This window comes from Pseudopodoces humilis, chromosome 7 (assembly GCF_049639895.1).
Source record: "Pseudopodoces humilis isolate 2021_Gansu_Grassland_sample_001 chromosome 7, ASM4963989v1, whole genome shotgun sequence".
Lineage (NCBI taxonomy): Eukaryota > Metazoa > Chordata > Aves > Passeriformes > Paridae > Pseudopodoces > Pseudopodoces humilis.
The window spans coordinates 29,314,607-29,330,735 of NC_142206.1; the positions used below are offsets into that span (position 1 = coordinate 29,314,607).

Genomic DNA, 16,129 nt, shown 5'->3' on the forward strand with positions numbered 1-16,129 from the left:
CTAAACATCTTGTTTTGTTAGCTGCAATACCTTTATTTAGTGAAAAACCCACACAGCCCCCCACTGATTTCAGCAGTTCATTTTTTTGAACATGAGCTAGTGAAGTTCCCTGGTCCCTCAACAGCTGTGTCCATCAGATTTCTACTCCTCAGAGCCCAGAACAGCTCTCTTTCAAAGGGCACTATGGGTATCTCTCAACAGAAGCAGTAATGTATCACAGTAGCCAATACGTAATTCCTTCTGACATTTTTGGTGCTTGACACTTGACTGACTTGGCAGAAGACTCTCCCAAGAAACAGTGCCTTTTTAGAATTTATTAACAATTGAATAAACAATCAAAACACTATTCTCCTTGCTTCTATCCTTTGTCTTAAATGATGGAATACACTGCAAAACTCATTTGCACTGTCTTAACCAGCTGATTTCTTCCTCTAATCCTACACATTGTCTACATAATTTCTTTCCTATCAAGTGACGCTTCTGTGACAAGAGCAGCGTTATACGGAGTTCCCAGTGTATCCCGTGTCTGCCATACAATGGGTGACAAGCATGGCAAGGGCCAGTCGCACTGCCAGGACAACGTAGAACCGCTGGGGGAGAGCCCCCTTCTTCATTAGTGAGACTTCAACCTCTCACAACGCAGCCATCCTTGGGTTTTGTTCTCAGCTGTGAAAGCTGAACTGCAGGATACTTTGGTGATTGCAATTTCGTGATGAGTTGCTATGTTCTTCCCTGCTCACCTTTCTTCAAGTTCCATCTTCCCTGAGAATAGGGCCAGAAGTAACAATTAAAATAGCAAATGTCTTCAGAAAAGAAAGTTACACAGAATTTGTGTCCGGCTGCCAAAGTACATTTTGCTACACTAAAAACTTTCCCAGTATTCCTTATTTTGCAATCAAGATTGCCTCTGAACTCCATAAAGTGGATGGGATGAATGATGGGTAAAAGAATGATAAAGGGAGCAGCAGACATTTACTGCTCATGTCTTATCGAGGAGGAGAACAGTGAAATTTGAGCATTTAGTGATGGTGTCCAATGGACAAAACTAGGGGAATAAGGCATCCTAGTACTAGGGCTGCCACCTCCAGACGACTGAGTCCTTTTCCTCCAGTTGATTCAGGTTTGTGGCTATGAGCAATTCCTCCTACTTCTGGGAGAACATGAACCGTGGCAACATAAAGGAAAGTCCCAGCAGAAAACAGCATAGCAACTCCAGTGGCATTGACTTCTGAAAGGGCTTCTTTGCTGCTCTGAAAAACAAAGAGCAAAAAAAGTGAGAATAAGCAAAAGTTCTTCAAGCAGTAATAAAAAAAATTCTCTCGGTATCCAGGCACAGTAGGATTTCTATCAAGCCTACACACACAATGACAATGGTTTAGTGTGATTTTTTTGTCTTGCACCTTACATATGGTAACTGACACCCTGAAGTTTTGGGGGATCAAAAAGACACCCCTCCTATCTGCTCTTACAAAAGAAAAAACCTTTACAAAAGAACCCTCAGAAAAGGAAAAAAAGTTACAGTCTGCTGAAGCATCTTGTTTGATGAGCTCACAGCCCACATACCAAACAGGTTTTGAAAAAACATAAAATTCATATCACAAAGCCAGAAATTTTAGGGAGGATGATCAAGATTGACTTTTTTCCTCCCTTTTTCTAAACAAGGGGTCCAAATAAGATGTCAGCCTTTAAATAGCTGCTCTTAAAATGACTGCTCTCAGAACCAAGTCCCAAAATATCATTCATTAAATATTTTACTTGTATGTAGAAGTAAACACCCAAAACTTTTCCAGCATTTCCATGCAAGCTACATGAAGAAATGCATCTTCTGCATCAAAACTGAGCATCTCTTCAACTTCATAATAGGATCAGTAAATGCAATGAAATGCAAACCCACTCATATCAGATTCAAATGCTTCTGCAATGCTCTCCAACTCAGGTGTAATCTTAGTTCTTTGTGTTTACTCTCAGGTCATTTTTCCATAGAGAAAGATATATCACCTGCAACTACAAAACCACTGTGACAGCCCTGATGCCTTATCAATTCTCTGTTCTTTCTGAAGGGCAAAATGTAAACCCAAACCTTGATGAGGACACTTCAAGAGTACTCAAAGAGAATTCTCTTTTCTATTTATAGACCCAACCTTTCTTTCAGCTGTCTTTTGTACTGTAATGTCAAATATAAATCTTATCCAGCAAGTAAAGGATTAGCCCAGATTATTTATTTAATCTTTCCTCTCATGCCTTGAGTTTTGTGAGATCACATTATATCCTTTACCATGTGTCACCACAGCATGTCACCAGCAGGACAAAAAACAGTTGAGAAATACAGAAGCATCCCAGAATATTCTATGAGAAGCAGAAACATTTAATTTGGACAGAGATAAACTCATGTACATTTCACAGGCCATTTTTTGTAAAGATCCAAGACACAATGATGCTTTCCAGAGTAAGGCAAAAAGACTGTTCTAGCCGAGGACTCAAACTCTGACACAGACTTTGAATATAGAGGACCACTTCTGGGATGGTGGGGGAAGCTAGAGGAGATTATTTCCTACCTGCATATTAAAAGAAGAATGCATGCAACAATGCTGAAAATTACTTATTTAAATAGGCATCACATAAAACCTGCTATATGAATAAACTTTTTTTCAGCTGGGAGCAGCAGAAAGGATAAAAGACAGAAATCACACTTTAAAAAAAAACTATACCGAACTCTATAAAGGAGTTAGTTATGTCACTGATTCTGATGGAAATGCATGGATTATTATTTGTTTTGTGCATTCATATTGCTACCTTTTCATCAACTTTTATCTTCATTCTGCTGAATTTTTCAAGCAGTTTGGAATTATGTAATATGAAACTCCTACCATAGTCCTTTCCCCAAACTTCATCACTAAGTTAGATTTTTGGGCAGAACAAAACCATGGACCTACCTTGCTTAGCCCTAGGTATGTCACCATCGACATAACAGGTGCTGCTAACGCAAAGACCAGCAAGTGTTTTCTGATTCGATTCCGTTCTAGCCCAGCGTGCATCAGGAAGGAAACCAGGCCAAAGGCAGCTGGTGCCTGCAAAAAAACAACATTCACTGCTAATACAATACCTTCTAAAATCCCCTGAAAAATGAGAAAAGGTTTACATATGACTTACTACATTGACATGGGCTGATCTGGAAGACATTCAGGGCAGGCACTAGCATGCTGCAGCTAACCCAAATCAAGAGCATTGTGCAGACTGCCCCACCTCAATAACCAAACCTAACGGAAACTCATGTTCTGGCTATCAGAAAACATATACTTGTGTAGTCATTATAAATACTAAAATATTCATTCTGACTATATAATCCCTAAGACTCCATCAACTTAGGTAATTTCTTTTTTCATCCTGTTACAATCACACATCCTTAGACAGTTTCCTCATCTGCAGTAGAAAAATTCTACAATTAACATGGGGAGGGAAACAATTGCCTGAAGACAGGTAACAGTCAGCCTCCATGCTAAGACTTAAGAGCTTTTTTGATTAGTTCATTCCTGTTCTCACCAGGAAGCAAATACATCCTTCTCTCTCTGCTGGCATCCAGTTCCTTATCCAAAAGGCATAGATGTCCCACTACTCAGAGAATTTACTGTATTTTTGCTTGTATAAAGACAATAGCAAGCCACCCTGACATTTCTGAGGTAAGACATAAAACTAAAATACCTTAAGCATTTTTATAAAATAATATTATTTTTTTTTAAACAAAGAAGGAAATCATGAGTGAAAAAAGATGAGCTAGACAAAAGAATCAGTCAGGATCAGAAGAACAGAAAAAAGACACCAAAGAAGAAATAAGTTTCTCTGCTAATACCAAATATTCATAGGAGAAATTTTCCTCTTCTAAAATTGTAACATTCCAGAAGCCAGTTAAGAACATTAAGAATAACAAAAGCAAGTTTCACCTGGCAATAGCCGTAAGTTAAGCTCCAAAATGAGACAGTGGCATTGCCACCCTCAAAGAAAGTTATGTAAACCACAATTACTTGTATGAACCGAAGGAAAGACATACTAGATATGCATTTCTAACATTTTGAACATGTAATTATGTACAGTTTCTGGTGAATTTACGACTAACCACAGAAATCCATGAACATTCTACCATAAGGCAAATTTCATCTTCACAGGTATATTTATAGCCAACAGGTTCACATTCACAGAAGTATTCAGCAAAGATCTCCCATATTCAAGAGCCACTGTTTGCTTGTTACTACCAGCAAAACATTTGTTTACCTTCAAAAATGGTGTATTAGTGATGTTGAAGCTACTACAACAGAGGTAACCAGAAGCTCTAATTTAGCACTCTGATATTTAGTAGTTTCAAAAGACTAACTCTTTAAACACTAAAACCCTTCACTACAAATATTCTCTCCATTTTCTGATGAACATCACAGGAACAAGACTATTGTAATCAGCACATAAAACTGGTTTTTCTCCTTGAATGCACTAGCATGTAACTCCTGTGCCTCACCCTTTAGAACCTCTCTGAATATGTCCCTTACAGCAGTAATAACCTAGGGGCTTTTTTGTTTGTTAAATAAACACTGCCACACTAGCTTCAGAAGAAGTCAGTGTGAAGCTTACACATTTCTTCATGAGCTACTCTTCTCTCTCTACTTTTGGGAGACTTTTCCCACCTCTTCAACCAAGGTGGGCAGTAGGCTGTCAGAATTCTCTCTCACTTGCACCCCTCTCAGACTCAGCATCAATCATGTGCTCTTCTGTCATACCTCATACCTGTGCTTTTTTTGGTCCTTGACACTGTACTGACCTCTTCATTTCAATGGCATTAAACACTTCTGTATGACATCACTAATGAAACTGTAGATATTTAGCAATTGCTGTGAGTGTTAACAGTCTTTTGAAGAACAATAAATTTTTTTGATGATAACTCACCTTGTGCAACATAATCGCAACAAACACTATCAACTGGACACTAGTCTGAGAAGTAGAAGCTGCTGCACCCAATGCAACACCATCAGCTGAAAAAGGAGTGCAGATTCATGGATTATTCTACATGAGCTTCCCCACCCCCTCAAAGGCTGACAGTAGAAAACATGTTGATTTTAAGAAGCTCTATTACTGAAAATTGGCATTAACAATAGCAACCCAACATTTGCCTTTGTTTGTTAAGCTGTAACATTTCAGAATATCAGAAAACCCTCAACAAGAGCTGTCTCATATATCCCCAGACCATAAAAACCGTAACAGGAATCTACTCTGTACTGAAATACTCCTTCAAATGAGAACAAGTAACTGGTTGTTTTAGTCTTCTGCTCTAGAAGAGACTTCCACTGTAAATTAAAAGATCTGTTTTAGACACTAAGCATTGCAAGAATTTTAATTATTACCCTTTAAATGATTTTTGAAATATAAATACTATTGTGAATATTTTTTATCAATTAAAATAAATATACAGTCTGAAAGAAATAAAAAATGGATATTATACTACTCCTTAATATATAAACACTTTGTTTAGTGAAGAAGTATCTTTTTGAACATCTTCTGACTTATCTAGAAAACAACCTTCAGCAGGACATGAAAAAGCAATGTATTTATACTACACATATACAGTGAAAAATCACAATGTGAACATGGCTTGACTGACACACACGTAGCAGTCAGTTGTTGCAAGTCAGCCTAAATGTGTTTCAGTTAAATCTTTGTGCTCCACCTTTTCTTTCCCTACAAGGCACTATTCTTTTAAATTAGTATTTTTTTAAAAAACCCATCAACCAACAAGCAAACCCAAAGGTATTTCATACAACTTATCAAATGTGTTAGCGTGTATTGAAATTCAGCAGCTAAAGGAGCCAGCAAAGGAATTGAAGAGGCAGAGTGAGCATCAGCCTTTCAGATGAGAGAAACAAAAAAGTAAAGCGCAAAAGAGAAAATTCTGTACCCAAATAAAACTCCATGAACCATTTCAGCTCTCAGTTAATTCCAGAAAAGATCCTTAGATCTCCCTGCCTTTTTCTTTTTTAATAAAAAGCCACCTCTAAAAGCAAAACCCAAATGTCTCCATCACACCTAAAAATGACCCATACAGCAATGCATATACTTGTCAAGCACTAATAACAGGTCCCACATTACCTGCAGCATGGACAACCAGTCCCAGCGTTGTAGTGATTTTGGAGTTGCCTGATCTTGCAGCTTCTGGATCTGAAACAGTCATGAGAAAAGTTATCATAAAGAGATCAAATGAATAAATTATGCTGGAAAAAAATTGTAAGTACCACTGCACATATCACCTCCAGCTGCTTAGGCAGTTGTATTCAAAACTACCAGCTTCTGTATTTCTGCATTAGATTTACTGTAAAATAGTTTGACACTTAACACCTTCAAATAACCTAAAGTTCTGCCAACAAACAAGTGACAGACTCATAGAAGATTCTTGGCAATTTGAAGGATCTCTCTCATAGGCAGAAGCAGATGTTTTTCTTAACCTCCTAAAATGAAATGTTAAAGGTCTGTGCCACCAAGAAAAAGAGAAGCTATTTTTGGATCCCAAGAATGCAGAGCCACTTTGAGAGTCAGGATTTTTTTTCCCCACACAGCTCAATGTTTATAGTTTCCTTCAGGTGACAGTCTGGGTCAGTTTTTGTTGCAGTGATTCCCTGGCAGTTCCTAGCAAACAAAGTCTACTTGTCACAGCATCAGTTGCAAAGATTTCTCTTTGATGTTATATACCACAAAGGAGAAAAGCAGCCAGGGCTGTTTGATATCCAGTGTTTTGACCAGAATTGCCTGACATTTGCAGGTTAGCTCACTACACAGCACAACAGGGCAGCATCAATATCCACCACTACACAATCAGTGGTGAAACTGTTACAAAGAGTCACTGCAGGGTGGTAAACCCTACAGAAGTCTAGAAACATCTTACTATTCAACCGTTTAATTCCAGACAGTTTGAATAGCCGTGACTGAATTATCCCAGTGGTCTGTAAAACAACTGTAAGCGCAACTATACTGCTTCACTAACTCTGCAGTGATGCCAAAATAGAAATTCCAGTCCTTTCCTTTCCTCCTGCCTGCCCCCTAACCCCTCAGTCTCTCTTCATTCCCAGGCACACATGTAGTTTCCCAATGAGTCAGGTCTAAACTAATGCATTCTCTTTGGTCAGCTTGATATTCTGAATTAACTGCATAAGCTGCACTTGCATGACAGCAATGGTATACTCATGTCAAACAGGAGGAGATACAATAAACGTTTCCTTTACAATTGCTTTGAGTTGACCATTACTAAACACAAAGAATCACATTTGACTTCATACCTTTATCCTGGCCTACTGAATTTTTCTAATTTACACAAATTAACATCTAGTCACTTGGTAGATAATAAACTACAAGACACTGGTTCAAAAGTGCTTTTCTTCAGTCGCTTTAAAAACATTACAAAAACACTACTACATCTCCTGTGACAGATGACAGAGGCAGAGGCTAGATAAAATGTTACTTAATATTCTATTTTATAGTGTGTATCTCTAACACAAATCACAGTCTTCTGGTATTTGCTATGATCAGAGACATAGAAAAGGATTATAACCTGTACAAACCAAGGATCCTTTCGGGAGTTGCTCACCTGCATCTCCCTGACATCCTCAGTGCCAGTGTTACTTTAGAACAGCTCTGAGAATCAGCTACCCAAGGCAGTGGCTCCATTTAAACTTCTTCAGGAGTACACATGTACACAGGTGACATAGCATATGCACTGGCCTTTCATCTGTCCCACCACAGCAACCCCATACAAACAAGTATGTGAACTGACAAGAATACAGCCAAAACATATTCCCCCTGCCTTTGTGTATGTTTTACCTTTCCTTTAAGATCAATTCCTTATTTTTTCAGGGCAAAATTCCAGCATCAGAGGACACTGTGTGGGAGAAAATGAGCAGCCAAAGGCAATAAAATACCTTTTCAAACATTTTAAGCTACACTCCGAGCATGAAGTCATAGGCAGGAAACAAAGGAAACTGTAGGCATTTTTAGAGTTTTTCAAGAAGCTGACAAATCTTTACAGAAAGCGAAAAGGATTCTGAAGTATGTGAGGCTCTAGACTAGTGTGGGAGGTCCAGCTATGCAGTTAAAGTACCAGAGCTTACACATAATCATTTCTGCCATCTTACGATAACTCACCGTTCTTTGCAAATTTTACCTACATATATGACAATTAAGTAGGAAAAACAAACCAATGTGAGACTAATCTCAAGCATTTTGGAAAGCCAAAGAAATCCCCTATGGGTGATACTGTAAAACAGACAATAACTCAAGTGTCACGTCACCCTTCACCCCCACACCACACGTGCTCACACATGCTACTGAGGTAAGTTCTCAAATGATGGTGAATTTTGAGATAGATTTCCAGCACAAACATTTCACATGGACCTTGGTTTATGTTTTTAAAGTACCTACTGAAACTCTGGACATGACTGGACAAATTAAATCCTGGTAGCATTAAAAAAAAATAAAAATTGCAACTTGTTAATTAAGACTAATTAGCAAGTCTAATTGACGTGAATATTTACTTACCATCTGTAGAGTGCACATGAGAGCTGCCTATCTGATCCACCAACAGCATGAAGACAAAGCCGAGGACAAGGGACACACCAATGTAGGCGTGTAACCTGGAATGGTCGTGACCGTGCTCATGTACCGCTGGGATTTTCGCTACCTTCTCAGACTCCATCACGTGCTGCATCTCGCTGGCTGGGTGATGCTTTCCTGTGACAGGCAGGCAAACACATCAGGAGACACGAGACTAAACATGACATAGTCACTTCTCTCCTCCTCTGCCAAAAGCCTCCCTCACACTTTCCTGGACAATACACATAAGTACTCATTTAAAGTGTTTCTTAGACAATGTTCTTAGCGAAGCCTGGTTGGTTTCTCCTCACACATCTTCAGCATGGAAAAGCAAAGAAAGCATCAATATGTTATAAGCCAAGTTGCATTTTAAATACAAATTAATTCACAAAAACTGCTGTATAATTCCTTTTTTAACTGAAGTTGCCAGTTTTGTCAATATTTAGAGATACTGTCAAGCAGTTACTTCATTATCTTCATTCAAGTGAGAAAATTCAGGATAAGGAGACAAAATAGGTTCCATCCACTAACATATTTAATGCTATCTTTAGGAAGATTAACTGATGCTGAGATATAAACAAGCTAGTATTGATATACTCCATTGATACAGACTATAACAATAGTGAAGTCAAGCACATTGATCTACAAATGTCTGTACCATCCCAAAAAACCACAGTCCAAGCCCTGGGGAGGAATGGTATGTGATTTCCTTTCCCTACACAAGCTATTAAAGCTTGTCTATGTTTTTTTCCATTTTTAGAAGGTCTTTTGGATGTCAACTACTCTTCAGAAGCTTTAAAAACATGTAAGAAGATCTTGACTTACTCTAGCAAGTCATCAAATTGCTGGAATATTTTTACATCCTCTTGGATGAGACAAGTATATGTTCATCCCACAGTACAAAACATCACAATGCCATTACTACAGTCAAAGCACATCAGAATAAGCTTGGTAGCAAAGATTTCAAACATATCTTGCTGAACAAGATTGATCAATAAAATTACTTTGGACCACACAAGATTTTTGCCATCTATATTATGAGGTTGACTTTGCTTCAGATCATTTCAAGACATAAAACTGTGTAACTCAGGACAATCTGTCTGACAGTGGTTACACAGTTTCAGCAGTTAAAACAAAGGACTGAAGTCAGCAAATGAATTTTATTTGCTCATAGTACCCAAACCAAGGTTTCACTACACAGATACACAGGTTTATGATCAAAGAATAATCCAAGCCATGATATGCTATTTGCTCTCAGCCTACAAGGTTGAAAATCAGAAGTTATTTATTCCATGGCCTGTGAGTGAATACAGATGTAATAGTAAATTACTTCTGTATCAATGGAAAACACTATAATGCTTGCTAGCAAGCAACCAGTCAAAGTTAAGCTACACCTGAAAGAGGGAAAAGATTTCTCTTTTTGTTTTTCCACTTACATGAATATACCTCAGCTTTTCCCTTAGTTGCACCTTTCTAGGTTTAATTATGTAAACAGGTGAACTTGAAAAAGAGAAAGCTGTTCCCACAGTCTTAAGTTTAACTTTGAACATCCTACTTTTCTAAGAAAAACATTAGAAATAATTTTTGGAGTTAAATCTGTAATACCCATTAATTCTGTCCCTTTGCAATATAAAAAAAAAAAATTCAGATAGACTGCTGCTAGACACAATACTGTAAGACATCAAGTCTGAAGCCACTCACCGACAAATTCTTTTTTCCTAGGTAAATGCTTCTGCTATTACTACTGCAGTACTATGAAGCGTCATTTTTTGCCATGTACTAAACTAAGTTATAGCTCATACAGCTCTACAGTCAACACGAACTGTGTGCCCCATTTAGTGAAAAAGTATTAAAACCCACAAATTTTCACAGCAATTGTATTCATTGCTAGCTGTACCATTACAAGAGAAAATCGGTCTACTCAAAATTAAAATTGAATGGAGAGCAAACCCACAACTACAGCTCATTAGAGACATCCGACATCAGAGTGCATAAATTATAGTACAGTATAAAAGCACAATCAGAGCTTCTTTCACTTCTTGATAAAGGATGATTTTATGTATTATCTTCTACTTATTCTAAATCTAAGCAGAACAACATAAGCTTAGTGGAAGCTAAAACAGTATACATCAAAGCGTATTACTAAAATGACATTTAAAAGTTTAGAAACACAAACCCCAGTAGTACAGGAAAAGCAAAGGACTACAGTTACCTCTCAATCCCAGATTAGCAAGCACCAGATGCTTGCAAGGTTCTCCAAAGCCTCAACTTTATAGTGCTTTCCCCTGCAATCAGTAAACCATTGCCATTTACCTTCAAAGTTTTGATTCTAGCATACTGGAAAAATCTCATACATGCAATGGTCATCTAATAGCACAAGTCTCCAAGCAAAAGCAAAATCTAACTGGCACTCCAAACAGAGGTGATGAGCCCTGGCTATTTAAAACAATGTCAGAACCTCAAACTGAACTCTGTTAAGGCTTTTGGCTATACACAAATATCCCTGCAAGACACAATCTCTTCTCTCTTTGAGCTCTTCATTAGAGATGATGAGGTGGTTAAGACAGTGACAGCAGACTAGAACTGGATTCTTGAACACGGAGATTTAGGTGTGTAATGTATACCACCACGCAAGAAGAAATGCCTGCTACTCTGTAAATTAGCCCTATATAACCATAATTTTCAGCTGAGCATATTAATTCTAAGATGCTTTTCAGCTTTGGAGGAAATTCTCATTAGGGCAGGGACAAAGACTTGTAAAACACCTCCTGCAATTGCTTTAATGAGAAGCAATCTAAACTACAAAGAGAAGCAGCAAATACTCAATAATTTCATTCTCTGCCAAAGGCACTCTTACACTTCCTTTGAAGTTCCAGTGGAAGTTAAGCTCTCCCCAGAATAAGAAACACTACACATGACCTGCCATAAATGGCTGTTATTCCATGAACAGTACAGTATCCAGACCCACAAATGACTGGATAACTCAGCAAGAGTCCTCAATCTTCAGTCTGATCATATCCCTCAATGTGCAATACCGTGCCTATGGTATGCCTGCTTTGTGTCATGCTGCTCTTCCATCAACCTCACATTAAAAACCCTAAGAAGAAGCCTCAGTATATGGTAACACACCATTATCTAAGTTATCTTGAGCAAGGCTGTCTGGGCTTGGTTCTTACCCTCCAAAATGTCTTCATAAAGTGCATGTACTCCTTCTGGCACAATGACAGCCAAGGCAGTTCCACACAGCAGCCCAGCACCCAGAACAGTCACCAACTTCAATCTCTCCTGCAAGTAAGTACAAAAGTATCATCTTTAAGAATGAAAATGCTTTCTTTACTCTCCCTTATTAACAGAGGTTGGGAAAGGGGGTTATTTGTTACATAAATATTGAAAATTTGCAATGAAACCTTAACAACAATAAATAAACCTAATGTTTTTCTATAAAGAATAATAGTTTTATTCATATTTTTGTAAGAGTTTCTACAACAAAAATTTAAATCACACATAATTTTTCAGTACTTGCTACTATTAGAGTTACCTCCCTAGTTATATTCTAGTTTGGGGCAGAAAGCTTAGAGGTATCTTTCTCCCAAACTACATTCTGTTTCGCCAATAAATTCACCAATTAACTTCCTTGTGACTGCATTGACAGGCTAAAGTCAAAGCCACGTACTAAAATCCAATTACATAATATGACAGTTTGCAGAGGCCATTACTCATAATTTCTGTAAGAACCCCTATCACATAACATGTCACAACCATGGGAATTTAGATCCTCCTAACATAACTGTACAGCCTGTATTTAGTGGCAGAACCATCATCATCTTCCATGTTCAATGAGTGTTACCAAAACACTGATCTTAACTACTGATGACCTAGAGACAGAGGTCAACATTTGAATAGCAGGAAACCTCTTATTGCTTATCATTATTATGCCATCCATTTTCCTTCATGTGTTGTAATTTGTACACAAATTTTTCAGTCTCACCAACACTTGCACAGAAGCAGGAGGCACTAGGGAGATGCACAACCAGCTCCTGAAAGCAAGCCAAATGTGACCAAAAGGGAAAAACTGCAGCATTACTGGGGAAAACTCAAACAGTAATGTGCAAGAGATGAAAACAAGTGTAAAGTTCCCATAAACATGCACGGTATACTAGCATATACAATAATTGTACTTGGTAAATTGTCATACAGTGGCAATCTATATGAGAAAATAAATTTTCAACATCTGTTGTTCATAAAGTAATTCTGCAAGAATACCATACAAGGAAAAACCAATTGTTTTTATCTGCAGCACTATAGTATTTTTTGCATGCACACATAAACACAGAGGAAAGTGTCAGAAGTAATACTGATTTATTAAAACTGCAAATACGTAGTATAGCTTTCCTTTACTTGGGCACCTGTGAGTTTTAAAGATCAATGAGAAGAATACACACTAACAAGTTATCCTTTCAAGGTAAATCACTATCTCCTCTTCAGTACAAAACAGTTATGTGTGGTGAATACAGAAATTTAATAAGAACAGCCTACATAGATAGGCAAAAGGAATACAGCTTTATCCAAGAAATCAAACCATTTCTGGTAAACACATTTGCACGTTAAAAACAAGAGCAACACAGTAAGCAGTGATAAAACTCCATGGGAAAATCTCAAATTCCTCAAATTAGCAAACTGTTCCACTGCTCTATATTTTTTAAGTCTGTATGACATTGAAACTCTTACTCGGACCTATCAAAAACACACACGTACTTTCAGGAGGAAGCGGCCCTGTTCCTGCCTCTGTTACACCACCAAAACATTCAAACTGCTACAATTTTCTTTTGTCCCATTTAGACTACAGTTTAATAGATAGCCTCAGAACTGGTAAAGTGCTGCTTCCAGCCCGAAATTAGACCAACAGAGTCCTGTAAATTAGGATTAAAGTGAAAGGGTACCTCTGCACACAGAACTATGGCAAAACTCTGCTCAGTTGGTACCTTATTACCATTCATGTTTAGTCATACCTGGCTTTCCCAGAGTTTTATACTTTCAAGAATATCCTAATCTAATTGAAACAATAGAACACAGCAAGACATCAGAACACAAATAATAAATTCCATGGGAAAAAAATAATCTGAAGGAATGTATTAACACTAATGAATAATTTTATTGTTCTCTAGCAGCTGGGGTATATTATGCACAGCATTTACTTTTGTTTTCAACTGAATCATTACAAATGGCCAGTGGGAAGAGGCATTTTTACTCACTTTGGCTACCTGCAAAACTTTTTGCAAACTGTAAAATGGACAGTCCAGTCATTTCAGTTTGAAATTGCCTTTGTTGCAGAATCCTAAGCAATAATTTTAAACAAAACAATTATAACTTCCAATTAGATACTTCCAGGATTAGTTAGGACTTGTACATCATGTGCAGAGATATTATGCTCTTTTAAACCAGCACTGTATGCAAAACCCTTAAAAATATCTAAGATTTAAATCAAGTGTAAAACCGAGTCAAGAATTTCTGAGAGCTTAAGATACCACAATAAATTTGACTGCACATTGCATACTGATGATAAAATACCACACACACAAAAGGCTAATTAAGTACATGATTACTGCTTAGGCAGTTTTGGATCCACAACAGATCTGTATTCTTGCAGGTGCTAGAAGCCTGAAAGGTTTAGGAGACCACTGATTTAACTACACAAGGAAAACACAGAGACAGATCAAGAACCTTAACTTCAAACATCACTGAATATAAGTTAAGAGTTAACAGGTGACTATTAAGCACATACATGACGAAATGTAAAATTAAATTTAAAAAGAGACATTATTAGCAGACAAGGCAATGCTCTCAATCTGCAAGAAAAGCCTCAGTGGGCTTCAGGGCAGACGTGAGTTTTGAAGAGCAAGACAGTGGAAGCAACAACACTGAAGACACATAAGGCAAGGTCCACCAAAGCATCCCATGAAGCACTGGCAAAACAGAACTCTGCTGATATTCATGTGAATATGTCCAAATACACTGTTAGGTTTCAATTCATGTAGCTGAGCTGTACTTTTCCTAAAACAAAAAGCCTTTCCTTCCCTGCTGCTCAGGATTCTACTGCTCTCGAAGCCTCCTAGTAACGATAGGACCAAAGGACAGGTGCAAGCAGCCCTCTGACTCATCACCTCAACAATTTATATTTCTTGAAAGCACACAAATATGTCTAATCAGGAACTCCTGTACTGCCTGGGAACTTATCCAATCTATGAAAGTTTCCCTCTCCTTTAATAGTACCTTATTTAATCAAGATATTTTTCCAAAAGAATGCCTTGAGTTACGGGGCAGTAACTTGAAGTTCTCTAGTAATCAAAAAGCTACAGCTTAATTTTCAACAGTGCAAGCCGTGAGTAAAATTGTGAATCAAAGTTTTTCCAAGAATATTATTGGAATTGCTTTTAAAAGCCTTAATTTGAGTAGCCCACAGGCGCATAAGAGATAATCACCGACTTCAGCAATTTCTTACACAAGCTTCTAAGAATAACTATGCTTATTCATATCCTTACACTACGTGCTGAGACTTCGCTTCACCTGTAGCACAGACCTGACTCAAATCCGGTAAGTTTAAATGGTCGCTGTGAAACAAGCATCATTTTACACAGCAGTTTTGAATGAAAATTAATACTGCATTCATAGATTTTAAATATAAAGCTTCATCCTTAACAGCACTGCCGTATTGCAAGGGGACGGCACCAGCTCCCAGTGGAATATCTCTCTGGTTTCTCCTTTAGCAGCCAACGAGCAGTTTGGCGGAGCTGTCTTACCTCGGAAAAATTAACTGCCAAAGGTATAATTCCTGCCACATAGCAGGCGACCAGCATGGCCAGGGACAGCAGGCAGATGGAGGGGAAGTCATCCATTTCGCCGCTTTCTGTCCGGTCCCTTGAAGTGAAATCCAACAGCAACTTTTCCACCTCTCCGCACCGCACGCCTTAACCCGTGCAGACGCCGAGCTCCCAGGAGAGGCTTTCAGCCATGTCTCTCTCGCCCGGCGGCAGCGGCCGGCTCGGCCCCCAGCCGGGGCTGCGCGGCCAGGGGGCGGGAGCGGCTCGGCCACCGGCAGGCGGGCCCGGCCCTCACCTGAGGCGGGGGAACTTTCACCCGCACCGCGCTGCTCCCAGGGGAGGCGGGAGGGAGGGCTGGGGGACAGCTAGTACGCAGACGGCTCCTCACGGCGAGGCAGCCTCAGACGGGGCCGAGGGGACCCTGCGGGACTAGCGCTGCCACCCCGCACACACGGCCGCTGCCCCGGCGGCCAAGTGGCACTTCCGCGCTTCCCCTTCCGGGACGGGCCGCGCCCGCCCCGCCCCGCCCCGCGCGCTGCCCGACTCCAAGATGGCGGGCGGGACCTCGGCCCGCCGTGGGCCACCAGCGGCTCCCTCACCAAAGATGGCGGCGGCCGCGCCCCGCCCCCGCCAGCCTGGCCGCCGGCCCCGCGGGCGCCTGCGCGAGGCGCTCTGGCGCGAGCGGCTCTATGGTG

At 39.4% G+C, this 16,129-nt stretch overlaps 1 protein-coding gene across 2 annotated transcripts; it reads right to left on the reverse strand.

Annotated features, from left to right (window-relative positions):
- Positions 1–299: 299 nt before the first annotated feature.
- On the reverse strand, positions 300–15,907 carry SLC39A9 (solute carrier family 39 member 9). Of its 2 annotated transcripts, XM_088057830.1 has the most exons (8): positions 15,730–15,907; positions 15,414–15,531; positions 11,793–11,901; positions 8,563–8,754; positions 6,127–6,195; positions 4,930–5,015; positions 2,934–3,068; positions 300–1,250 (listed from the first exon to the last, which is right to left on the reverse strand). In XM_088057830.1, the coding sequence occupies exons 2-8, from the start codon at positions 15,507–15,509 to the stop codon at positions 1,020–1,022; spliced, it is 918 nt and encodes a 305-aa protein (XP_087913956.1). In that variant the 5' UTR covers positions 15,510–15,531; positions 15,730–15,907; the 3' UTR covers positions 300–1,019. The 2 variants fall into 2 exon arrangements, with proteins under 2 accessions (XP_087913956.1, XP_005522605.1); XM_005522548.3 differs by lacking the exon at positions 15,730–15,907 and having other exon boundaries at positions 15,414–15,693.
- Positions 15,908–16,129: the final 222 nt, after the last annotated feature.